The sequence below is a fragment of the Amblyraja radiata genome, chromosome 19 (genome assembly GCF_010909765.2).
Source record: "Amblyraja radiata isolate CabotCenter1 chromosome 19, sAmbRad1.1.pri, whole genome shotgun sequence".
In the NCBI taxonomy this organism is placed as follows: domain Eukaryota; kingdom Metazoa; phylum Chordata; class Chondrichthyes; order Rajiformes; family Rajidae; genus Amblyraja; species Amblyraja radiata.
The window spans coordinates 4,899,647-4,927,330 of NC_045974.1; the positions used below are offsets into that span (position 1 = coordinate 4,899,647).

The following is a 27,684-nucleotide window of genomic DNA, read 5'->3' on the forward strand; positions in this document are numbered from 1 at the left end:
ACTGTATATTAGGCTTTAAATGAGGAATTGTTTCAGGCAGAATTGTTTAAGGCGAAACTCATCCGGCTGAGTTTCTCCAGCATTTTTGTTCCACCTTCAATTGTTTGATCTGCAGAAATTATATATCCAGAGGTATAATTTTCTATGAGCCTTGGACATATGCTTTTGGCGTGCACTCCATGTGAATTGTCAGTTTCAACCTGTGACAAATTTCAGTCGAATAACGCAGGACTTTAAACAATAATCAATAATCATCAGTACTTTCAAGTATTAATGTCACCATCAAATGAACATATTGGAAATTCCACCAAACGTGTGGCCATGGTTATTTATTTGTCACAGAAAATGCACACCATAAAGATATTTTGCAAATAAATATTTGATATATGTTAGCAGCATCTGGTGGAAAGCCATTGAAATTGTTGCTCTTTTTTAATATAGATAGACTTGATAGTGACTCAGATAGAAATAATGATTTTGGATAGAAATGTTGTAGATAATAACATCTTAATACCCTATAGTACTTCATGGACATTACAAATGGGGTTCACCTATACAGTTTTTAAGAAGGAACCGCAGATGCTGGAAAATCAAAGGTAGACAAAAGTGCTGGAGAAACTCAGCGGGTGCAGCAGCATCTATGGAGCGAAGGAAATAGGCAACGTTTCGGGCCGAAACCGTAAAGGAAATAGGCAACGTTTCGGGCCGAAACCCGGAAGGGTTTCGGGCCGAAACGTTGCCTATTTCCTTCGCTCCATAGATGCTGCTGCAGCCGCTGAGTTTCTCTAGCACTTTTGCCTACGTTCACCTATACAGAATGCCTAACCGTAACAATTATGCTGAATGCCAAAATAGTATACATTGATTGCTAGTTTAAAGCCTATTATACAGTATTTGTAGGAATTCCTGAGGTTGTTCTGAATAGAATTTTCCAGAATAGAATTTTATGTTGAAGTGAAGCCTTACTAAAAACTGTCCTGCTCAGTTTTAATGAGACACAAATCAGTTCTTGACAGAATACTGTAACAATGCAGCTATAAATAGAAACACAGGTAAGACAAAAATGCTGGAGAAACTCAACGGGTGAGGCAACATCTATGGGGCGAAGGAATAGGTGACGTTTCAGGTCTTAGTCCAGCATCTGCAGTTCTTTCTGAAGTAAATAGAAACACACGTGTAAATATGACATCTACACAACACGTAACTTAAGAGTCTGAAGAAGGGTTTCGGCCCGAAACGTTGCCTTTTTCCTTCGCTCCATAGATGCTGCTGCACCCGCTGAGTTTCTCCAGCTTTTTTGTGTACCTACGTAACTTTAGATCCTCTTTAATCCACATACAGACTTAACAGCATGTTAGTAGTCACTGCCTCCTGTCTGCTACCGAACTGCGTAGCATAGGAAGTAGGTGTTAATATAAATGATGCAGTAAGGCGGGGTTAGTGATGCTAACCTATATATGATTGGTTGCATGCATAAACCAGTATACAACACATCATCATCATCTTCCCTTTTCCCATTTCAACAGATCCCAACATTTTGAATGGAGCTTATTGGTCAGAAGCATTAAACACTGTCTTTAATGAAAACTTTCTGCAAGATCCAACTCTGACTTGGCAATACTTTGGAAGTTCCACTGGTTTCTTTAGACTTTACCCAGGTAAACGTTTGAAACTGTGGAATAATTGTGCTAATATTTTTGAATGGGATTATTTATACACAAAGTACTGAAATGATTGTATTTAAACACCATGTTCCCATGTTATGTGTGATCATTACGTTGAAGATAAACAGAATCAGAAAGAAGAATTGCATCAGGAAGGTAAATTGAATAGGTAGGCCCAGATGAGTCAAGTCAAGTCAAGTTTATTCATCACATACACATACGAGATATGAAGTGAAATGAAAAGTGGCAATGCTCGTGGACTTTGTGCAAAAAACAAACAAACAAACAGACAAACAGACAAACAAACTACAAACAGAATCACATATTCTTTGAGAGTTAAATCATTGCTGTAGAACTCATCGAACAGTATGTGTTGATGATCACACTATGTGAGAATGTTTCTATTTCACGTGATTGTATTTTGGTAATAAATTATTGGAGCAGCTTCTCTTACTCCTGCTGCTGACGTGCAATTGTAATTCATAAACATTGACTCAGAGGCAAGGATATTTGTCAAATATACTTCTGAAGAAAACATTTGTCACTTAGTCTATGTATTCTTCTGCAGTGTAAGACATCAGCCTTGTCTTTGTCAAAGCAGATCCATTTCTTGCACTTTATTAATGTTCAGCGGTAGATGACTGAGGTACACCGGCTATGGAGAAACTGCTGGAATCCCCAAGGTTGATGCCATCCCTGGTGTAATCCCAGCATTTAATATAAATCGCTGCCTCAAAAAGGCTGGCAGTATCATCAAAGACCCACACCATCCTGGCCACACACTCATCTCCCTGCTATCTTCAGGTAGAAGGTACAGGAGCCTGAAGACTGCAACAACCAGGTTCAGGAATAGCTACTTCCCCCACAGCCATCAGGCTATTAAACCTGGCTCGGACAAAGCTCTGATTATTAATAACCCATTATCTATTATTTGCACTTTATTTATTCATGTGTGTATATATTTACATCATGGTATATGGACACACTTATCTGTTTCGTAGTAAATGCCTACTATGTTCTGTGTGCTGAAGCAAAGCAAGAATTTCATTGTCCTATCAGGGACACATGACAATAAACTCACTTGAACTTGAACTTAAATACTTTGGAAGTCCTAAATGTGGAAACTATTTGTAATAACTGACTCAGCTTCTTGCAAACAAGTTGATAACATGCTGGGAATTGGTGTAGTGCATTTTTATCTCGATGGTCAATAGACAATAGACAATAGGTGTAGGATCGGGCCATTCGCCCCATCGAGTCAAATGCTTTAACAGCAGAAACGACATTAATAATAATAATAATAATAATAAATACTTTATTGATCCCCTCAGGGAAATTCAGATGTCCAGAAGCCCCCAACCAACAAACCCACAGATTCAAAACGAACGCAGACAGAAAATACATAGAATACAATGTGGACACTACCTGAGAGCAATAAATACTTAAAAAGACCAATAATTAACAATTAAAAATTAAAAATTGCAAAATGCATCCCCCTACAGCCTAGTGGATGTGGGCTGCTGGATGAAAAATAGGATGCAATAAAATGGATGCAACTTGTATAGTTTGCTTTGCCTCTGTCTAGGATCAATATTGCTGATGACTTTTATCTGTCTGCACATCTGGATGCCCGCAGCGGCGGCTGTGGACGGTTGAGGTCCCAACCACGGGGGGAAATGCAGGAGGACTGGCCAATGTTTGTGCCTTCCAACACAGTGATGAATGCTGTGGTGGATGTTTGTGTTCATTTTATATTGTGTTTTTGTGTGTTCTTTTTTCATTGTACCGCTGCTGGCAAAATTCATTTCACTTGCACTTTATGATATTGCATTAGTCAATAATGATATTATTGACTAATGCAATGAAGAGATGGATAAAATGTAAGCATGCCATTGAGATGATAAATAAAAGTCAATGTGTATATATATCGATTCATGGGCAACTTGCAAGTTTGGAATCATGCTGATTATGGGTCTACCGAAAAATAACAGGTGGGCTGAAAATGACATTGTATTCTCCAAATGATAAATGGGAAGCTGCAGCTGCTTAACATCTGAAAGATAGAGAAAGAAATTCATTCAAAATGCTATCATAATTGAATGGATATTTTTTGGGGGAAATTTCAGTCAAGTAAAGATCAAAGTCCTCTCACCAAACGTTGATTAGTCTATGTAAACTCTAAGGTTTTCATCGTTAACCTTCATATGCTGATCTGCTTATCCACTCTTAGGTTGTAGCAGTGAGTTGAGCACACCTCACCAGGCAGTAGAAACTATCCCTAATCCAATTCTCAGCCCTCATTATTGATAGAATCATCATATAGGTCTAATATTTAGATATATTTTGCTTTGTGGCTGAACTCCTGAGAGCATTTGCTTTATAGTATGGTGCTGATACACCTTAATACTTCCCTTTAGCATATCACTTCAATTTTTGACACTTAGTGCTTCCCTAGTGTAAGCCTCTCATCCTTGCCATGCACGAATAAAAAAAACGAGCACCAAATTCAGGAACAGCTTCTTCCCTGCTGTCCTCGGACTTCTGAACGGTTCTCTCATATGCTGAGTGTAGGCCTGGTGTCCCAACATACCTCATTGTTATTTTTTTTAACTGCACTCTCCCTGTAACTAGAGCTGTAACACTATATTCTGCACTCTCGTATTTTTCTCTTTGCACTCCTTTTGCGTCGTGTAATGGCTTGATTGAACTCAATTCTGGTACGACTTGACTGGAAGAATGCAAACTATTTTTTTTTTTTTGCTGTATCTCGGTAAATGTGAAACTAATAAAATATTATTGAACCAAGAATTTCTGATTGAATCAATCTTATCTGGTTTTAATGAAGACATATGCCTTTGCTACACTTGGTAGCACATTTAAGTTTCTCCAATTAACTTGGATGAATCACAATCTGTCTCCGGGTCATTGAGAGTTGATGAAATTGAATCATATGCCAAATATTTAAAGTGGCCTAAAGTTACATTATTAGATCATACTTTGCGAAGTATGTGAATTTGGTTCAAATTATTATTTAATAACCCTTGTAAAACATTTTTTTTTTTTTAAACTTGTGAGTTTTAATTTCACATCTCATGTGATAGATGACATCCCCAACAGCATCACACTCTCTTTGTACTGCATTGGATGTCTGGTCTCAAGTCTCAGCAATGAGACTCAAAAGCACATAGGCTCCAACGTGAGAATGCAACTGACTGAGTCGCAATATTTAATGCAATGTTAAATATTTTAGCAAATTAATAGGTGGTTGTTGGATGCCAGTTAATAACCATGTTCTTGTTCACTTCTCCAGGTATAAAATGGATGCCAGATGGAAATGGAGTCATCTCTTTTGACTGCAGGAATCGAGGCTGGTAGGAAACATCATTTATAAAATACATCGATACCAACGCTTAAAATGTGGATTTCAAACATGTTAGAAACCTTACATCTTGAAGAAATGCGATTCCTCTTAACAGACAAAGTAGACCAATTCCTAAGGATTTGGTCTCCATTTGTCGACTTCTTACAAGCATATGAAGCAACACAAACGTAGAAGTGATCCGTTTCAGGACTGGGTGAATGGTGGTCAAGAATAACAAATAGCTATCTAATAATAATAATAATAAATTTTATTTGCGGTCGCCTTTCAAAGTCTCAAGAGACCTTACAGAGATTAACAAGAGAAAAAAGACATAGTCGGAGTAAAATAAATAATAAGGACATCACCAATACACAACTTAAAGACAGAAATCGCTCCAAAGACAAAAAATCAAAAACACAATGTGAAGAGAGAGCAGCGGCAGCTAAAGCGCGCCAGCGTCCACTCTCCCTTCCGACAGCCATCTTGGACATAGACTAACATATTAACTTACACACAAAAAAAATCATCCCCCCACAATGATTGCCACTGTGGGGGAAGGCACAATGTCCAGTCCCCATCTCCAGTTCTCCCAAAGTCAGGCCTATTGAGGCCACTGCTATTGCCTCTACGGAGGCCCGATGTTCCTGGCCGTTCTGGCCGGGTGCTGTTGCCCCGGCGTCGGGAGAGTCCTTTCAGCGGCTGGGCCACCTGGAACGGCCGCTTCCTAACTGGGGACCGTGGCTCCCGAAGCCGACAAGGCCGCGCCGGTTTGGAGCTCCCAGGCTCCCGATGTTAGAGTCGGCGCGGCCCGCTCCGCTCCGCAGACCCGCAGCCCGGAGGTGTTGAACACGGCGGTCACAGCTCACCGGAGCTCCAGCGCGTCGATCCAGCGCGGCGACCCAGGCAAGGCATCGCCCGCTCCGCTCCGCGATAGCGCTCCAGCGCTGTGCCGCCACCGAAGACGAGGTGCTAGGCGGTCCCCGACAGGAAACGGCGCTCCACGCCCGCTGGTAGGCCACGAGGACGGGTCGACGGGGCAGCCCGGAGAAAAAGCTGCCTCGCCAACCAGGTAGGGACCTAGAAATATTATTACCCCCACATTAAAAAGTAATTTCTCCCACAGACAAGGCACAGAACACACTAAAACTTCCAAAAAAAAGTGAATTAAACGGACGGCTGCTGGTTAGCAGCCGTTCCCCAAGATGGCTCCTCCTCCTCCCCTTATTCTTCTGCTTTCTACCTCTACTTCTTTTCTCTACATTCTCTTTCTTTTCTCATTTTCTTTTTGTCACTTTCTGATATCACACACCTCTCTATTTATTTTCTATTCTCGTTCAGAAAAATAAATAAATAAATAAATAGATAGATAGATATGCTTTCAGGGTAACCGATATTAGCTATCTGGAGACAAATTTCAATGGGCTGCCAAATTTGAAGAGGCATTCATTCCACAGGCTTACCTGAATGATCAAGTCAAAGGCTTTGAGAAGGTAAAAAAAAAGACTATGTGCACTGTCGGTCTGCTCCAGGTATTTTTCTTGGAGTTGTTGCATTGTGTAGATCACGTCCACTGTGACTCTAGAAGGATGGAATCCACACTGCAACATCAATCCCAAAGGGATAAGGCAGTTAAGAGGACCCTTACCCTGCAGTAGACAGCAAGGAGACACTTCTGTAATTATCGTAGTCAGACTTAGATATAAAGCTATACAGCATAGGAACAGGCCATTCAGCCCACCTTGTCCATGCCGACCAAATCAGCATATTGGGCGATTGTGTTTAAAAGTTACAACAGGTTACCACTGTTGCATAATATAAAAAATTAAATGGTGGAAATGTAAAAAAAGCTTTTCTAATGTGTTAACATAAAAGGAAAATCTGTCTTTACACATGGTTGCATTAAAATAGAATTGGAATTTAGTTGCAATTAAAATGATATAAGGATATTGTATAAACATATTGCTCTATTGACAAGGGTGCAGTTTTGGATACAACATACTTAAGGGCCTGTCCCACGAGCATGCGACCTGCGTGCGGCAAGCGCGATCTAAAGGGCCGGTCCCACCAGCATGCGCCTGCATGCGGCAAGCGCGACCTAACGTGATCGCTTGAGCCGTACGGCCTCGCAGGGCCGATCCCACTTCAATCGCGGAGCCGTATGGAGTTGTGCGGAGCTGGTCCCGACATCGCGCGGGGCTCCGAAAAACTGACCATGTTTAAAAATTCCGCGCGGCAACGGCCTGCCGGCCTGCAGCTGCCTCGACGCCGTGTCACTCACTCGACCTCCGCGCGGCTCCCGCTTCTTGTTTGGTAGCGCTTGCCGCACGCCGTACGGGTCAAGCGACCACGTTAGGTCGTGCTTGCCGCATGCAGGCGCATGCTGGTGGGACCGGCCCTTTAGGTCGCGCTTGCCGCATGCAGGTCGCATGCTCGTGGGACAGGCTCTTTACAGTATACTGGGATTCAGTAACATTAAGAGTACGACTAGGATTTCCTTTGTTGGTAGCAGAGGGAAATCATGCATTAATCTTCTGCCTTATCTTCTTGTATTAGGTTTAAAGTATGTCTCTTGGCTTTCTGAGGCTACTTGCAAACATTTTTTAACTTCCTAAGATCCGGCATAAGCCACACTTGGAGTATCGAGTGCAGTTCTGGTTATCCAGCCTATAGCAAGGATATCATTAACCAAAAGATTCACGAGGATGTTACTGGGACTGGAGAACTTGAGTTATAAGGAGATAATGCACCTTTTTCCCTGGAGTGAGGGGAGGCTGAGGGGTGATCTTATAGTTTATAAAATCATGGGAGGCATGGAGAAGGCATATTCATAGTCTTTTTCCCAGGATAGGGGAGTATAAAACTGGAGGGCATTGATTTAAGATGAGAGGGGAAAGATATAACATGGACCTTTTTCACAGAGGGTGATAAGTGTGTAGAACGAGCTGCCAGAGGAAGTTGTAGAGGCGGATACAATCACAACGTTTAAAATACAATAGACGGGTACATGAATAGTAAAGTTTCAGAGCGATATGGGCCAAACAGAGGCAAATGGGACTAACTCAAGTAGACATGTTGGTCAGCATGGATGAGTTGGACCAAAGGATCTGTTTCCGTGCTGTATAACTTCATGACTCTAAGCCAACTCAAATGACCCAGAATATGTTTTTGATTCCAGATGGATTGATAACTATAAATGCATTCACTTTAGGATGCTTAAATAAAAGTCTGTTTTTTCTGTGTTCTAATGTTCTCATGTTCATATGTACAGGTACATTCAAGCTGCAACATCTCCAAAGGACATCATCATATTGTTCGATATCAGTGGCAGTATGAAAGGTCTCAGAATGACAATTGCCAAACATACCATTGACACAATCCTGGACACTTTGGGTGACAACGATTTTGTCAATATTATTGCTGTAAGTAAAATTCTGGCTGAAGTTGTCTGTGCCTCGTTGTCGAGAGTTATTAAAAAACATATAATTCCAAAACATCACTTCATGACTTTGCTCCAATTTATTTTGTTATTTTTAGTCTTCTTTAAGTCTTCAAAAGTCCAATGCATCCCTGGCTGACGACTTTGCTTAACTGTCTGAGGGTATCTAAAACACTGGCGTGCATTACTAAATTGTAACAAGTTCTTATTAATCTACACTTATTTACAGTTGAACAAAGTCTTATGCCCCTGTCCCACTTAGGAAACCTGAACGGAAACCTCTGGAGACTTTGCGCCCCACTCAAGGTTTCCGTGCGGTTCCCGGAGGTTGCCGGAGGTTGCAGGTAGTTGAAGCAGGTAGGGAGACTGACAAAAACCTCCGGGAACCGCACGGAAACCTTGGGTGGGGCACAAAGTCTCCAGAGGTTTCCGTTCAGATTTCCTTGGGGGACAGGGGCATTATTTGTTGAATTTCACTGCTCGATTCCCAGACTGCAGGATGACTCAAACAAAAGTAGAGAATTGTTTAGACCTATCGACATACAGGAGAAAACTGAATAGAGCAGCACTAGTGATTGAATGAATGAATGAGTTCACATTGTCTGGTTCATCAAATGAATCTTATATTGTCAATGTAGAAATGCAGAAGATTGCAAACAGATTGGTTGAATAAAATATATTTTATGATATTTATCTCCTTACTTAGAGTCATACAACACGGAATTAGGCCCTTTGTCCCATGCTGACCAAGATGGCCCTTCTACACTAGTGCCATCTGCCTGCTTTTGGCCTATATCCCCCCCAAATCTTTCCTATCTATGAGCCTAACCAAATGTTGTTTAAATGTTGTCATAGTACCTTCCTCAATCACCTCCTCTGGCAGCTCATGCCATATCACCACCACCTTCAGTGTGAAAAAGTTGCCCCTTAACTCCCTATAAAATCTTTCCCCTCTCACCTTAAACCCATGTCGCCTGGTTCTTGATTCGCTTACTCTGGGCAAAAGACTCTATTTTGTACCGTATCTAATCCTCTCATGATCGTAAATGCCTGCATAAGACCACCCCTCATCTTCCTGAGCTCCAAGAAGTAAAATCCAACAATGCCAGACTTCTCCCGATGGCTCAGGCCCTCAAGTCTTGGCAAATCCTGGCAACACCATTCTCTGCATTCTCTCCAGCTTTAATAAGTACTTGTGTTATTTCAATAGACAATAGACAATAGCTGCAGGAGTAGGCCATTCGGCCCTTTGAGCCAGCACCACCATTCAATGTGATCATGGCTGATCATCCCCACTCAGTATCCCGTTCCTGCCTTCTCCCCATATCCCCTGACTCCACTATCTTTACATAGAAACATAGAAAATAGGTGCAGGAGTAGGTCATTCGGCCCTTCGAGCCTGCACCGCCATTCAATATGATTATGGCTGATCATAAGAGCCCTATCTAGCTCTCTCTTGAAAGTATCCAGAGAACCGGCCTCCACCGCCCTCTGAGGCAGAGAATTCCACAGACTCACAACTCTCCGTGAGAAAAAGTATTTCCTCATCTCTGTTCTAAATGGCTTACCCCGTATTCTTAAACTGTGGCCCCTAGTTCTGGACTCCCCCAACGTCGGGAACATGTTTCCTGCCTCTAGTGTGTCCAAACCCTTAATAATCTTACATGTTTCAATAAGATCCCCTCTCATCCTTTTAAATTCCAGAGTGTACAAGCCCAGCCGCTCCATTCTCTCAGCGTATGACAGTCCCGCTCTCCCGGGAATTAACCTTGTAAACCTACGCTGCACTCCCTCAATGGCAAGAATGTCTTTCCTCAAATTAGATGTGAAGATTTCATTCTACAATCTTCACATCGGTTTCATGAAAGTGCTATTTCCATCCACATCCTTGGACGTTGCTGAGTAATGAAAGACCACAGTTTGATCGTTTATCTAAAAGTGCACATTTTCTTCTTCTCTTTCAGTACAATGATTATGTTCATTACGTTGAGCCTTGCTTCAAAGGAACGCTGGTGCAGGCTGACAGAGACAACCGCGAGGTGAGCATCGAGGATTTTGGGATCAAGGATAAGAATTGTGTGAATGGTTGTAAATCCTAGTTGGATTCATTTGTGCAGTCACTATTAAAATATTCGGCATCAACTGTAAGATGATTTCCAAATGAGGTGTGGGGGAGGAGTGGGAGACAAAGAAACTGACTGGTTAACATGTGGTCCAGTTGAATGATATAAGATGGCATTTAAACAAAATATTTGGGTGTGCATTAATGGATTCGAAAGCCAGTTTGTCATTAGTTACCTAGCAGTGCAAATTATTTGCATTTTCTGGTGTTTTATTTTTCTTGTCAGCACTTCAAGCAACTGGTTGATAAGCTTAGTGCCAAAGGAACAGGAATTGTAAATAATGGCCTCATCGAAGCCTTCAATATCTTGAATGAGGTTTGTATATTTTAACATTCTTAGTAAAAATCTATTGCAATTAATTGGGGGGGGGGGTGGAGCATTCTTTTTTACTTCTGCACAATGAGAATTGAAAAATATTTTAGCTTTGATATAACTAATATTGGAACTATCAGAGTTAGCACGATTTTTACATGTCTGGTGGAAGCAGGAAGTACAAAGGGATAGAAACATAGAAACATAGACAATAGGTGCAGGAGTAGGTTATTCGGCCCTTCGAGCCTGCACCGCCATTCAATATGATCATGGCTGATCATCCAACTCAGTATCCTGTACCTGCCTTCTCTCCATACCCCCTGATCCCTTTAGCCACAAGGGCCACATCTAACTCCCTCTTAAATATAGCCAATGAACTGGCCTCAACTACGTTCTGTGGCAGAGAATTCCACAGATTCACCACTCTCTGTGTAAAAAATGATTTTCTCATCTCGGTCCTAAAAGACTTCCCTCTTATCCTTAAACTGTGACCCCTAGTTCTGGACTTCCCCAACATCGGGAATAGATGAATTGATTTTTTTCTCAATTCCTCTCAAGCTGTCCATGTTGCTATGTTTTCTATTTTAAAATCCCTGTGATCCTCGTTTCCATTATTATGTTAGGGAATGTACTTCACAAAGGGTCTTTGCATTGGTGGAACGGACAAACTTAATAAAAGGGCTGGTTGGCAAAGCTTTTGAGTCTTCTGCTGGTTCTGCACACAGGCCAAGCTTTCCTTTGTGATCTTCACACACAAGTCAGAATGGCCTCTTGTCAGCAAGAACAATTCATTTATTGTAAACTGAGGTCCAATGCCTGGAGTGCCTTGACAATCCTTAATAGCCCATTGAGGCTATTATAGATGTTTCAATTGTTTTTTTAATGTCTGTAAGAGAGGCATTTAAAAAGTTTGTGAAGTTATTTGAATAACAATCATGTAATTTGAACAAATAAAAGGAACATTAAAAGATATACCAACAAATAATTAGAACAATAAGATAACAGAATGAACCAACTATGTTACATCTTCTGTGTTTTTTTTAATGTTCTGTTGAGACTAATGGATTTACATTTGCATCTGATTATGTTGCATTGGAAGTGTTGACATTTTGTAAAGTTCATTTCGCTGTTCTAAAATATTCAACCATTCTGGCTGGGCTCGGCAAACTAATTATCCAACAGATGTCCCACACCAAGGGCCAATCTGACAAAATTCAACGGCTATTCTCAAAGTGTAAGGTTTGAAGGAAACATAGGGCCAGCAACAGAGAAAAGAATAACTGGTTATTCTGAAGATCTGGTTCATGACATTTTTCCTGGCCTTCTGTGGTGAGGCCCTTACACAGCCTAACACCTTACTATCTATCCCACAATATCCAACCATATCCACTTTATTATGGTATGGAATTTGTCCCAGTTGTTTCCGCTAGTTGGCAAAAGTGCTGAGAACTCGACATTTCGAGGTGCAGGTGGTATCGAGAAGATATCTAAGATGGGGGGGGGGGGGGGGGGGGGGGGGGTGTTTAAATTACCTTAATGTCATTAACCCTGATTTCTACATTGTCCAACAAAAGTGTGATGCTTTTCTCAAAATTAGCAGCTGACAGTGCCATAAATTGCAGGTGCTAACGTGTCTCCTATGTTAATAAAACACAACTGAATCGACTATCAATGCTGAGATGTATACACATTTGTTTGCTCGTGTGTCAGACGATGTGTAGCTCGCTGTTAGCTTCTGGCGCCGCCCAACATGTTGACAGAATTAGTCGCCCGACGCGTCACAGAGTGCATCGCGTCGTCGTTTCCGGGGATCACCACAAGGAGGCTTCTGTCATGATCCCCATATACAAATTGAATTTGCATCTAACTGTTAAGCTGTTGTGGAATTATAATTTGTACACGTCATATACCCGACGTTGATTGTTGTTCTTTGATTTTCTACGTTTGTTTCTATATATTGCTATTTATATTCCCTCGGCTAGTTCAATGATTGCTTTTAATATTCCTTCCATTAGTTCAATGAGACGGGTCAAGGCAGTCTGTGTAATCAGGCCATCATGTTGATCACAGATGGTGCAGTGGAAGAGTATGAACCAGTGTTCGAACAATACAACTGGCCTGACTGTAAGGTGCGTACATAAACAACATGATGAACTGTGGATGCGATGACACCTTCAACTTAGAGACATTTCTAGCAAAAAAAATGCAGAAGTCTGTGACAAATATCAGAAAAGATCTGATGAAGACTCAGGACTGACACAAAATAGCTCAATTCTTTGCATTGGTGGAGATGGGATAAACTATTTTTCTAACATGGAAGTGGAAATTTCTGTATGTGCACTACAGTCTCTATTTATTTATTTCTGGTTACATGTATTTCCCAGCCTCAGTAGGGTACCTGGATGCCATTTTAAGTAACTGGTGATTTGTGTGAGAAGTAGAATGTAAAATTTGTTATTTGAGATGAAAATATTTCAACTTGCCCATGTTGCCCTGAATAAACGGATACAACATGTATAGCCCGATGAAGCAGTCCAGAGTATCAGAAATTTAACGGTTACACACAGAGCATTGGATTTTATCCATTGCTATGTTATCTATGAGCACAGAAAAGATAATACAAAAGGGCCCAAAATTCTTATTTGATATCAGTAATGCATGCATGGATTATGTCAATCATTACCAGAAAGGAAGAAGTTGAGATAGTTGAAGAAGCATCGCATAGGAGAAGAATTCTCTTACTTTCAATGATCTTAATATCTCCATATCTATGGGATATAGAAACTTGAAAGATGACAATTGCTTTCTAAAGGACACTAGAGTTACAATCAAGCCTTCTCAGGATGACATGTTCCTGAGAACACTTCATCTTCTTACTCTTTGCTGTTTATTATTTGGACAAGCATCAGAATACCCATGAAGACTAATTTTTAGCATATTGGTGCATATGGTTGGGGCATTCTAGTAAAATGGAATAGTAACATAGAAACATAGAAAAATAGGTGCAGGAGTAGGCCGTCCGGTCCTTCAAGCCAGCACCGCCATTCAATATGATCATGGCTGATCATCTAAAATCAGTACCCCGTTCCTGCTTTTCCCCCATATCCCTTGATTCCTTTAGCCCAAAGTGCTAAATCTAACTCCCTCTTGAAAACATCCAGTGAATTGGCCTCCACTGCCTTCAGTGGCAGAGAATTCCACAGATTCACAACTCTGTGGGTGAAAATGTTTGTCCTCATCTCAGTCCTAAATGGCCTACCCCTATACCCCTTAGCGAACCATGACTGCAAGGTTTGACTTATTTGCGTATGAAATGTATTTCTCAATTGAAATAAGGGGCTGAGAGTGGTTTTAATATTGAAGTGACGAGTACTATTCTGAGATTTCCTTTTCATATCCTTGTTTGCACCTAGCTAGATATATTCTCTTATGTGAATTATTGATGGCCCTCAACTCTGAATGTTATTCCATTCCAAACCCACGTTTTCCTGCAATAGCCACAGATAGTTTGATTAGAGTTGATAGGATGAGCTGTTGAGTGGAGGCTAATAGTGCTTCAAGAACAGTTTGCTCAGGTTAAACGTAATGGAAACACCTCAGTGCATACTGTCTCTCCATAAAGACAAACTTCACAGCCCTCTGCAATGCTGACATATAATTGCTACTTGGGAATGCAAGAGAAAATCTGAAAAGTTGCTTCTTCCAAAACACAAGTTTACACCAGGATCATGAGGACTTTTCATTGCCACACATCATGCATCCTCATCAGATTGAGGAACACTCGTAAAAGTGTTAGAATATAACCTAAAACCACCGGAGTGGTCGGGTTCAGGGGTTTGTTGGCATTGTTTAGTTATTGTGCTTTTGGAAAGTAAATGCAGCTAACCACAATTTTTGGAGTTCTTTTAGAAACATAGAAACATAGAAATTAGGTGCAGGAGTAGGCCATTCGGCCCTTCGAGCCTGCACCGCCATTCAATATGATCATGGCTGATCATCCAACTCAGTATCCCGTACCTGCCTTCTCTCCATACCCTCTGATCCCCTTAGCCACAAGGGCCACATCTAACTCCCTCTTAAATATAGCCAATGAACTGGCCTCGACTACCCTCTGTGGCAGGGAGTTCCAGAGATTCACCACTCTGTGTGAAAAAAGTTCTTCTCATCTCGGTTTTAAAGGATTTCCCCCTTATCCTTAAGCTGTGACCCCTTGTCCTGGACTTCCCCAACATCGGGAGCAATCTTCCTGCATCTAGCCTGTCCAACCCCTTAAGAATTTTGTAAGTTTCTATAAGATCCCCTCTCAATCTCCTAAATTCTAGAGAGTATAAACCAAGTCTATCCAGTCTTTCTTCATAAGACAGTCCTGACATCCCAGGAATCAGTCTGGTGAACCTTCTCTGCACTCCCTCTATGGCAATAATGTCCTTCCTCAGATTTGGAGACCAAAACTGTACGCAATACTCCAGGTGTGGTCTCACCAAGACCCTGTACAACTGCAGTAGAACCTCCCTGCTCCTATACTCAAATCCTTTTGCTATGAAAGCTAACATACCATTCGCTTTCTTCACTGCCTGCTGCACCTGCATGCCCACTTTCAATGACTGGTGTACCATGACACCCAGGTCTCGCTGCATCTCCCCTTTTCCTAGTCGGCCACCATTTAGATAAGTCTGCTTTCCTGTTTTTGCCACCAAAATGGATAACCTCACATTTATCCACATTATACTGCATCTGCCAAACATTTGCCCACTCACCCAGCCTATCCAAGTCACCTTGCAGTCTCCTAGCATCCTCCTCACAGCTAACACTGCCCCCCAGCTTAGTGTCATCCGCAAACTTGGAGATATTGCCTTCAATTCCCTCATCCAGATCATTAATATATATTGTAAATAGCTGGGGTCCCAGCACTGAGCCTTGCGGTACCCCACTAGTCACTGCCTGCCATTGTGAAAAGGACCCGTTTACTCCTACTCTTTGCTTCCTGTTTGCCAGCCAGTTCTCTATCCACATCAATACTGAACCCCCAATGCCGTGTGCTTTAAGTTTGTAAACTAATCTCTTATGTGGGACCTTGTCGAAAGCCTTCTGGAAGTCCAGATACACCACATCCACTGGATCTCCCCTATCCACGCTACTAGTTACATCCTCGAAAAATTCTATAAGATTCGTCAGACATGATTTACCTTTTGTAAATCCATGCTGACTTTGTCCAATGATTTCACCACTTTCCAAATGTGCTGCTATCCCATCTTTAATAACTGACTCTAGCAGTTTCCCCACTACCGATGTTAGAATAACTGGTCTGTAATTCCCCGTTTTCTCTCTCCCTCCCTTCTTAAAAAGTGGGGTTACGTTTGCTACCCGCCAATCCTCAGGAACTACTCCAGAATCTAAAGAGTTTTGAAAGATTATTACTAATGCATCCACTATTTCTGGAGCTACTTCCTTAAGTACTCTGGGATGCAGCCTATCTGGCCCTGGGGATTTATCGGCCTTTAATCCATTTAATTTACCCAACACCACTTCCCGGCTAACCTGGATTTCACTCAATTCCTCCAACTCCTTTGACCCGCGGTCCCCTGCTATTTCCGGCAGATTATTTATGTCTTCCTTAGTGAAGACGGAACCAAAGTAGTTATTCAATTGGTCCGCCATATCCTTGTTCCCCATGATCAACTCACCCGTTTCTGACTGCAAGGGACCTACATTTGTTTTAACTAATCTCTTTCTTTTTACATATCTATAAAAACTTTTGCAGTCAGTTTTTATGTTCCCTGCCAGTTTTCTTTCATAATCTATTTTTCCTTTCCTAATTAAGCCCTTTGTCCTCCTCTGCTGGTCTCTGAATTTCTCCCAGTCCTCCGGTATGCTGCTTTTTCTGGCTAATTTGTACGCATCATCCTTCGCTTTGACACTATCCCTGATTTCCCTTGTTATCCACGGTTGCACTACCTTCCCTGATTTATTCTTTTGCCAAACTGGGATGAACAATTTTTGTAGTTCATCCATGCAGTCTTTAAATGTCTTCCATTGCATATCCACCGTCAACCCTTTTAGAATTAATTGCCAGTCAATCTTGGCCAATTCACGTCTCATACCCTCAAAGTTACCTTTCTTTAAGTTCAGAACCATTGTTTCTGAATTAACAATGTCACTCTCCATCCTAATGAAGAACTCAACCATATTATGGTCACTCTTGCCCAAGGGGGCACGTACAACAAGACTGCTAACTAACCCTTCCTCATTACTCAATACCCAGTCTAAAATAGCCTGCTCTCTCGTTGGTTCCTCTACATGTTGATTTAGATAACTATCCCGCATACATTCCAAAAAATCCTCTTCCTCAGCACCCCTGCCAATTTGATTCACCCAATCTATATGTAGATTGAAGTCACCCATTATAACGGTTTTGCCTTTGTCGCACGCATTTCTAATTTCCTGTTTGATACCATCTCCAACTTCACTCCTACTGTTAGGTGGCCTGTACACAACACCCACCAGCGTTTTCTGCCCCTTAGTGTTTCACAGCTCTACCCATACCGATTCCACATCCTGCAAACCAATGTCCTTCCTTTCCATTGCGTTAATCTCCTCTCTAATCAGCAACGCTACCCCACCTCCTTTTCCTTTCTCTCTATCCCTCCTGAATATTGAATATCCCTGGATGTTCAGCTCCCAGCCTTGGTCACCCTGGAGCCATGTCTCCGTGATCCCAACTATATCATAGTCATTAATAGCTATCTGCACATTCAACTCATCCACCTTATTACGAATGCTCCTTGCATTGAGACACAAAGCCTTCAGGCTTGTTTTTACAACACTCTTACCCCTTATACAATTTTGTTGAAAAGTGGCCCTTTTTGATTTTTGCCCTGGATTTTCCGGCCTGCCACTTTTACTTTTCACCTTGCTACCTATTGCTTCTACCCTCATTTTACACCCCTCTGTCTCTACGCTCACACATTTAAGAAACCCTTTCCCTTTAACTCCATCCTCCACTAGCCCATTCGACACCCCACCCCCCTTATTCAGTTTAAAACCACCCGTGTAGCAGTGGCAAACCTGCCTGCCAGAATGCTGGTCCCACACCTGTTAAGATGCAATCCGTCCCTTTTGTACAGTTCCCCCTTACCCCAAAACAGATCCCAGTGATCTAAGAATCTAAATCCCTGCCCCGTGCACCAGTTCCTCAGCCACACGTTCAGGTCCCGTATCTCCCTGTTCCTGCTCTCGCCAGCACGAGGAACTGGAAGCAAACCAGAGATAACAACCCTGGAGGTCCTGCTTTTCAGCATTTTTCCGAGCTCTCTAAAGTCACGCTGCAGAATATTCATCCCCTTCTTTCCGACATCGTTTGTGCCGACATGCACTACCACTTCCGGATGTTCACCTTCGCCCTTGAGGATTTTCTGCACTCTGTCCGTGACATCCTGGATCCTGGCACCAGGAAGGCAGCACACCATCCTCGCATCCCGTCTGTTGCCGCAGAAACCCCTGTCCGTACCTCTCACAATGGAGTCTCCCACTACAATGGCGTTGCCTGCCTTAGGCCTTTTTGGTTTTGGCTCAACAGCCCTATTCGCATCACAAGCCAGTCCGCCACCCAGTGTAAACACCTCTTCTGTCCCGACAGCTTCTAAGTGGGTGAACCTGTTCACAAGAGGTACAACCCCCGGGGACGTTGGCATTCCATGCTTCCCTCCCGTTCTCACTGTCTCCCACCTTCTCTCTTCCAGTACCTTAGGTGTAACAATCGTACTGTAGGACTTGTCGAGGAACGACTCCGTTTCTCAGACGAACCGGAGGTCATCCACTTGCTTCTCCAGTTCCCCAACACGGCCCTTCAGGAGCTCTACCTGGATGCACTTTTCGCATTTGTAGCAGCCAGAGGCACCAGCGGTGTCCTTGACCTCTCACATACTGCAAGCATCGCACTGAATCAGCTTGCCTGACATCTCCTTCTTTCGTCTCTCCCTCTGCAGTGTTTTGCATAGTCTCCTCTCCTCAGCCTCCTCTCCGAAGACTCTCGAGCCAAAGACTCACACTTTTCTCACAGGGACTCTCGAGCCAAAGACTCACACTTTTCTCACAGGGCACTTCACTCACTGCCGCTCCCTAAGAGCAGTCTTACTTAAATTGACTGATAAATTGCCTGATTTACCAATTTACAAATTCCTCAGTTTTCAGCTGTTTCCCCAGCACTGACTCACTTCTCTCCTCCCACTTGGGCTAGAGCCAATCAGTCGTATCTCTTGCTAATCTCCTACTGCTGCTGTTGTTGCTCCCAAAGCTACAGCAGTTCTGAGTCAAGTCTGCCTGTCCTTGACCTGTACTTAAACTGTTTTCACTTCTCTCCTCCCACTTGGGCTAGAGCCAATCAGTCGTATCTCTTGCTAATCTCCTCCTGCTGCTGCTGTTGTTGCTCCCAAAGCTACAGCAGTTCTGAGTCAAGTCTGCCCGTCCTTGACCTGTACTTAAACTGTTTTCACTTCTCTCCTCCCACTTGGGCTAGAGCTAATCAGTCGTATCTCTTGCTAATCTCCTCCTCCTGCTGCTGCTGTTGTTGCTCCCAAAGCTACAGCAGTTCTGAGTCTGCATATGTAGCAACTTTTTCAGTTGGATATTGGCATGTAAAATTCAGATTGGATGGATGTCCTTGGTTCATAGTTTTCTTTATTATCCATTTGGTAGCAATATTGCAATGTATCCTGGAAGCTGCAATGATGTGGGCGGCCCTTTATTTTAAGAAAATTTTGTCATGTGGTTAAAGGAGATTTTATTGCAAATCTGCTGTATATTTGTTTGGAATTTTGGGGTGCTTTCTGGTTACAAGCAAAATATTCCTGCCTTGGGTATTTTCATTTGTCATGCATCGTGTGTTTTTGCTGCGTGTTGAAATAAATGCATTTTGTGCATCAGATCAGTGAAAGGTTATTCATGTCATCAAAATAAGTTGCAAAAGAAATATCAATAATGGTGTAGAAGTTATCAAGTGAATGAGGAATAGCAAAACAAGCTGAACTGAACAAAGGACTTAAAGATGAAATAGGATTTAAGAATTAATTTGTTTAAATCTGCAAAGAATGGGTGCACCAGTCTGCAAACCACTTGGCTGCTTTCTTGATGTACCTTTGCTATTTGCATCCACCATACTTAACTTTTCTTGACAGGTGCGTCTATTTACATATCTGATTGGCCGGGAAGTAACATTCGCTGAACAAGTAAAGTGGATAGCATGCAACAACAAAGGTAAGAAATCTGGCTTTGAACAACCTTGAGAAAATCAGTTTTAGATAGATATTGGGTATTTGTAACACATATGCAAGTAATATCAATGAAGTGAGTTCCAAATTTCTTATAGGGCATAGAGGGATATGGAAAAAATGCAAGCAGGGTGGGAATAGTATCGAAAGGTATGACGATTGTCACAGACATGGTGGGCTATATGCTCTTCCATATTTTACTACCCTCTGACACTGTGACCCTATATTTCAGGCTATTTCTGGTTCAGTGCTGTAGAAACCAAACTTGAAACCCTATATCTGCTCCATCTTTTGAGTTTCTGTATAATCACAGCCCTTAGCTGAAACTGTACAATTTCCTAGTGCCCGTTGCCAACTTATGCTACACATACTATTTCGGTTAGCCATTTTCAGCTTTATAAATGTACACAATATTCCAAAGTTATATAAGTATAAGGTTATGAAATAACTATAAATGTCTCTTCGTAAATGGGGAATATACATCGCAAGTTAGATGTTTAGCGAACGCCAAAAAGGCAGAATCCACAGCTCATGGCAGAAAGCATGAAAGCGAGGACTTTTATGTTCCAATTAAGAAAAATCGATTCTAATTTATGTAATAGCATATCTCCGTTGTACGGCAACGTAGAGCAAAATGTGGAGGTGTAAATGTGATGAAGAATTATTCTCAATTTTGCTGTCGAGGTTCGCTGATGAAGAAGATACTTTGGTACAAGCAGCGAAAGAAAATCACTGGGATATTTTCAATATTAATGATAATTCAATTTTCTACGACAGCCATCCGTGATCTATGATTTGTAGAATTTCTCCTCAATTGTCCTTTAAATTATGCCCACTTGCAACAGGAATTACACTTTCCATCTACATTTCTCTTTTTATTTTTCCGGGGGTAGAAATCCTTTAGATTCTTAGAATGGAACAATTTTGTGCAAACCAATAATATACCAAGTCTGAAGAAGGGTTTTGGCCCGAAACGTTGCCTATTTCCTTCGCTCCATAGATGCTGCTGCACCCGCTGAGTTTCTCCAGCATTTTTGTGTACCTTCGATTTTCCAGCATCTGCAGTTCCTTCTTGAACAATATACCAAGTCTCTTAGGTTTGGAATCACATCTCTATTTTTATGTAGTATTAAAGCATATATCAGACATTTTTGGCAGAACTCATCATTGTGTCTTTTCTCCATTTTGCTTCTGAAAGTCTTTTGTTAGAAGAGACATCCTCCATTTTAAAAAGATCTAAAACATACACAACCTCAATAAAACTCTTGGCATGATCCTCTCATTTAAAGGTTTCTAGGGAATCCTTGGGGATTCATGTTATGAGGACTGTCAACTATTAAAATATTATTAGTATCATTAGTCGTCCTCCCCTAAAAGCAAAATCCGTCATGTTCTACAATGTAAAGAGAATCAACAATCTTTAAAGATTGCAGACATTATACATTATAAGCAAACGTGATTTATGAAAAATAGTGCAAACTAAGTTTCACTTTAGCTAATAAATCAGTGTGGAATTCTTAACAACTGATATACTATAATAATTGTGACATTTAATTATTGCCCCTACTTATAACGCAATAAAATAAGTTGTAAGCATGGTTTCTTCTGTGAATGGAAAACTGTCATAGGTAGAACTAATGGTACAGGTTAGAACAATATTCAAACGCCATCTATGCCTGTTTCATAGTGAAGCAGTTCATAGTGCTCAAAGCTTATATAAACACGTGATAACATATGCCATAAGACTGAAGGGACAGACAAGAGTTCTGACATTGACAAAGCTAACCAGTTCCTTCACATATTTCTCAACCTGCTTCATTGTTCATCAGACCATCCTCGTACTACTGTGTTCCTGATTCCAGTCCTCCTCCCCATCCCATTCATTTTTCAAGATATGGCCATTGTAATCCTTCTGGCGAAAGTTCTCCCACAATACTGGTGGAAAGGCAGTTCCTGGTTTTAGACCTGCAACAGGAACAGTAATACATTCAAGTAAAGACAGCGTGTGACACAGATGGACAGGCTAGATGCAGGAAGATTGTTCCCGATGTTGGGGAAGTCCAGGACAAGGGGTCACATAAGGGGGAAGTCTTTTAGGACCGAGATGAGAAAAAAAGGTGAATCTGTGGAATTTTCTGCCACAGAAGGTAGTTGAGGTCAGTTCATTGGCTATATTTAAGAGGGAGCTAGATGTGGCCCTTGTGGCTAAAGGGATCAGGGGTTATGGAGAGAAGGCAGGTACAGGATACTGAGTTGGATGATCAGCCATGATCATATTGAATGGCGGTGTAGGCTCGAAGGGCTGAATGGACTACTCCTGCACCTATTTTCTATGTTTCTATGAGATGTGACAATATCCAAATTCAGTGCAAAAGTCAATGCAGGGTTGTCCAATGTTGTCCTCTCTTTGTGTTAATGCAACAGTTTGATATAAATAAACAGATAACTCCATTTCCGAGGACAGTAAAGAGTTTGTCACAGGCATTGTGAGCTATAGGGCCACACTGACCCGGGCTGCACTGTTATACTGTATGTTTTATGCAAGAGGACAGTCAAGAATAGAAAAATAGGAGCAGAACTAGGCCATGCTGCTACTAGACTGACAGATAATGAAAGCAGATTTTCTGCCTTAAAGGTCATTCATTTCCTCCTTTAAGATATTATTTAAACCGACCTCCTTGATTAAGATTGTTGTCATCTTCGCTAATTGTTGTTGTTGATACCCTGAGATAGAAAATAAAGAATTTGCATTATTACGGCACCTTTCATAATTTTACCATTTTACACGCTCTGAAATGTAAGAAATGGCGCTTTAGATGACAAAGAATTAAGAGAATTTCCCAACACATGAGGTGGCCATTGTCATGTCGTGCCAGCTCTCTAAAGAAACATTCATCAAATTCAAATTTTCTATCCTGTTCTTGGATTTGTTTAAATTTGAGTATTTATTCGCATTGTTTCTGAAAGTACTTATTATTTTTACTGGTGTTACTTTTTAATGTTCTGATAAACTCTTTTGAGAAATAAAACCTCCTCAATTCTCAAACTCTTTTGGGGAAAAATGTTACATTAATGTATCAAAAATACTAACTGTAACCAGCGAGAATGCTTTATTCAGATCCCTCCACATACTGCAACCTCCCCACCGATTCATTTTTTTTTTTTTTTTTGTTTTTTTATTTATTTATTAGAAGTAGACATATTATAAAATGTAGTTACATATTATAGTTAAAAAAAACTTTTCATATACATCAGTCATACATTATTAAAATTTTCCATTATCAATTACTTCTGCTTCTAGTGTTTTTATTTTTTATAGAAAGAGGGAAAAAGAGAGGGTAGAAAGTTACAAATAAAAAAGAAAGTAAAAAAAAACACAACAGAAAAACAAGGGAGGTGGAATGGGTTACCTGTAATACATCAATGGAGATAGGTTCGTAGGTTAAAAAGTATAGCTTTTCATCTATTCCTGAGTTCAAGTTTCAGCTGGGTGCTCGTGCAGTGCCAATCTATCCCTTCAGATAGTTAATGAATGGAGCCCAAATTTTATGGAAAAAAACGATTCATTTTTGTTTTAAATCTAAAAATAAGAATTATAATTGAAGTTGACGATGATTCTGCCTTCACGCAGAAATCTACCATTGAAAGTATTCACCAAAGGTTCATCTGGGAATCCCCATTGCCAGTAAATCAGAGATCTAGCATTGGCTGCCCAACAGTAGTGCCTAAATATAGGAAGGCCCATGCCTCCCTCATTTTTTTGGCTTTTGAAGATGCGCCTTTGCTATACGGTGGACTTTATAATGCCCCCTTGTGACTAAACATTGAAAGCACAGCAGTGAAAAAAAAAAAAAAAAGAATAAAATAAAATAAGAAAGTATTCACCAAACTTTCAATTCAGATATTCAGTAACAGTTAAGAGGCGACTAAACAAAGTAAGCATTGGCAATAGTAGCCATAATAAATTACTGTCTTTATTTTGTTTAAGAAGGAACTGCAGATGCTGGAAAATCAAAGGTACACAAAAAAGCTGGAGAAACTCAGCGGGTGCAGCAGCATCTATGGAGCGAAGGAAATAGGCAACGTTTCAGGCCAAAACCCTGAAGGAAATAGGCAACGTTTCGGCCCGAAACCCGAAAGGGTTTCGGCCCGAAACGTTGCCTATTTCCTTCGCTCCATAGATGCTGCTGCACCCGCTGAGTTTCTCCAGCTTTTTTGTGTACCTACTGTCTTTATTTTGTTCATTTTAAATTCTAGTAACTTATAAAAGTAACTTGACGATCATATGTTAATTGATTTCAGGATATTATACTCACATTTCAACACTGGCTGGTGTTCAAGAAAATGTCATGGAATACCTTCATGTTCTCAGCCGCCCAATGGTGATTAATCATGATCATGACATTATATGGACAGAGGCGTACATGAACAAAGCGGTAAGTTTCTCTTCTACCATAGCGTGTGATCAAGTATATGCCAACGTCAATCGCGTAGGTCATTACATTGTACTCCTTTGTAGAAAAGTAAGGAACTTTAATTTATTATGTTTCGCTTACTTTAGAGCGGAAACAGGCCCTTTGGCCCACCGAGTCCACGCAGACCAGCGATCCCTGCACACGTACACTATCTAACACACACTAGGGCCAATTTACAGTTTTAGGGAAATCAATTAACCTACAAATCTGTACACCTTTGTAGTGTGGGAGGGAACCAGAGCACCCGGAGAAAACCCACACAGGTCCTGGGGAGAACGTACAAACACCATCCATGGTCAGGATCGAACCCGGGTCTCTGGCGCTGTAAGGCAGTAACTCTACCGCTACCCCCCCCATGCTGCCCCTTTATGTTATTCTTTATGTTAATTTTATCTGCTGTAATAATGTACCATCCCTGGGATCTCTTATAAACTGATGAATCAGGGATAGGAGTCGGTCGCTTTGCTCCTTTAATAAGATTGTGGCTGATCTGATTTGTTGCCTTTCACCACCTTTGTTGTAAAAAATAATTTAGGTTAAGAATAGAACAGAAAACAGAATAATAGTGGTTGCATAGACTGCCATAATGGGCCTGCAGAGCCAGCAGTGCCCTGGTTTTGGCATTGCTTACCTGCAGTACTTCCACCAATTCAGCAAGATCTTGGATCTGAGAGGAAATCAAGGAAATATCCTGAGGAAAAGGAGTCCTGTGTTCTTTAGATTATGTCGTGTTGTTCGGATACAATGGTCAGTTATTTAAAATGTAATAGTCTATTATAATATAAATATAATTTCTTCCTCATGATCGACAAATGGTGCAAATAGATGGTGCAATCTAATTTTATATAACTTTCTCACCTGTTTGATCCATTTTATCAGTTATTGTTTTTTTATCATTCTGTTGTCTATGTGGCTCAATATTCTGTAACTTCCCAGTGGTAATAGACTCTCCTCAATCCTTGTCCTGTGCTCATTCTCATTGTCCCTTTACCCTATCATCCTCATCAATGCTAACTGCTACGGTCTATGGACGTTTATGTTGATTTCTGAAATCAATTGTCATTGCCTTGAACATGTGTTGTGAGTATATAAAGTGGTGGTGTGTTTGTATAATGTGAACTGCATGAAGTTGGTCATATTTATTCATTGCTTAGGAAAGCAGAATAACATAGCCAGAAATTTCTTCAAAGGTTACAAACCAAATATTAAAGATTCACATGTTTGCAGTTAACTCAATAATGCCGATCTTTCTAAGATGTCCTGAAAAAAAATTGCTCCCATTAAGTAATTCTGCAAATGGTTTATTTTGATTTCTCAAACTGAAAGCTTGGCGTGCAAAGGCTTCGTAAGCTGAGATGTCTCTTAGCGGTGTGAGTTTCAGAAAACAATCCTATAATAGACACTTCATGCAGTGTTTTGCAAAACAGTACATCTGGATCATGCAATCTCACTTGGGTAGTTTGTTGGAGAAATAGGACATGTTTTCACTCAAGAACTTAATTTCTGTTTAACCACAAACAATATACAGTGAAGTGTTCAAAAGGGAACTGCAGATGCTGGAATATCGAAGGTACACAAAATTGCTGGGGAAACTCAGCGGGTGCAGCAGCATCTATGGAGCGAAGGAAATAGGCGACGTTTCGGGCCGAAACCCTTCTTCAGAGTGTGAAGTGTTGCCCTTCCCATTTCCCACCTTGCCCTAATGAGTGCCCCCCCACCCACCCCCTTTGGACAGTCTCCCTCAGATGGTCACGTCAATCAATTCAGCTTGCTTATTTATGTATTGTATTTATTTACCTTTCTTGTACATCAGTGGAGCTGCACACTAAATCTCGTTGCACTGACGTGCAATGACAATAAAAGATATTATTATTATTATTATTATGACACTGTCTGACATCTTGTGTTTTCTGTGTACATTCATAAGATTGTATGATTTGTTAGAACCTATCTCTTAACCCATCATGTTTTAAATATTAGCATAGACATCATGCCTTGTGGTCTATTTCACTTGAGATCCATTTTATAATCAGAGGTCCTGGAGCAGTTTCATGCCCTACCCACCTGTGTTATCTTTGCAACCCGGTGCAACCAGGTGTTTTTATTTATATCTAATCATCTGTTTATTTGACAGCTGTTTAAAACAGCTGCACGGAGTCTGATGCTCATGACAACAGTGGCTATGCCAGTCTTCAGCAGAAAAAATGAAACGGTAAGTGCCATTCATCATCACCCCTCTGCTCAGCCTTAGTTTCTATAGACTTGTCAGTGTTAATCATCAGACGATAACAATCCAAGCAGCATAGATATCGCTTTGGGAATTAATTTAGAAAAGATATAAACTGAAATGATACATAACTTTCCCTCACATTATATTGGATGCAATCAGTCCTGTAATTGTAAAACATGGCAACAAACATCTCAGATGTACTCAGTCTTCTGATTGTCATTGAGTGATTCCAACTAGTCCAGTGATCAAATCCAGTGATACAAATTTTCAAAATTACCTCAGATAATGCTGGACAATTATGAATAGCAGCCAATGCCCATTACTCCCACCACTGGAACACCTAATTAACTTTGGCTCAATGGTTCTAAATCGCAGATGAATCATTATAGCTGAAGTGTGGATCGCAATTCTCAGTGACAGTAACAAATTGAAATTCCTTCCTAGCAAAATGCTTCATGTCTTTCACCTGTTTCTCAACATTAGGCATCTCCCTGATGCTTCTAAGTTTGTAACTAATGGCGTACTGACCATCTGGTATAGTTTAGAGATACAGCGCAGAAACAGGCCCTTCGGCCCACCGAGTCCACGCCGACCAGCGATCCCAGCACACTACCACTATCCTACACTATTTACAATTATACTAAGCCAATTAACCTACAAACCTGTATGTCTTTGGAGTACGGGAGGAAACCGGAGCACCTGGAGAAAACCCACGCAGGTCACGGGGAGAACGTACAAACTCCATACAGACAGCATCCGTAGTCAGGATCGAACCCGGGTCTCTGTCAGGCAGCAATTGTTCTGCTGCACCACTGTG

The 27,684-nt window shown here is 41.2% G+C and overlaps 1 protein-coding gene across 1 annotated transcript in view; it reads left to right on the forward strand.

Moving 5' to 3' along the window:
* Window positions 1–27,684, forward strand: part of cacna2d4 (calcium voltage-gated channel auxiliary subunit alpha2delta 4) — a 177,337-nt gene that overhangs the window by 20,834 nt on the left and 128,819 nt on the right. Inside the window, exons 7-15 of the mRNA XM_033038369.1 lie at window positions 1,527–1,658; window positions 4,975–5,035; window positions 8,294–8,444; window positions 10,426–10,500; window positions 10,810–10,899; window positions 12,912–13,025; window positions 20,070–20,148; window positions 24,465–24,598; window positions 26,772–26,849. Coding sequence (XP_032894260.1) covers window positions 1,527–1,658; window positions 4,975–5,035; window positions 8,294–8,444; window positions 10,426–10,500; window positions 10,810–10,899; window positions 12,912–13,025; window positions 20,070–20,148; window positions 24,465–24,598; window positions 26,772–26,849 — 914 coding nt within the window. The remainder of the gene's footprint in view (window positions 1–1,526; window positions 1,659–4,974; window positions 5,036–8,293; window positions 8,445–10,425; window positions 10,501–10,809; window positions 10,900–12,911; window positions 13,026–20,069; window positions 20,149–24,464; window positions 24,599–26,771; window positions 26,850–27,684) is intronic.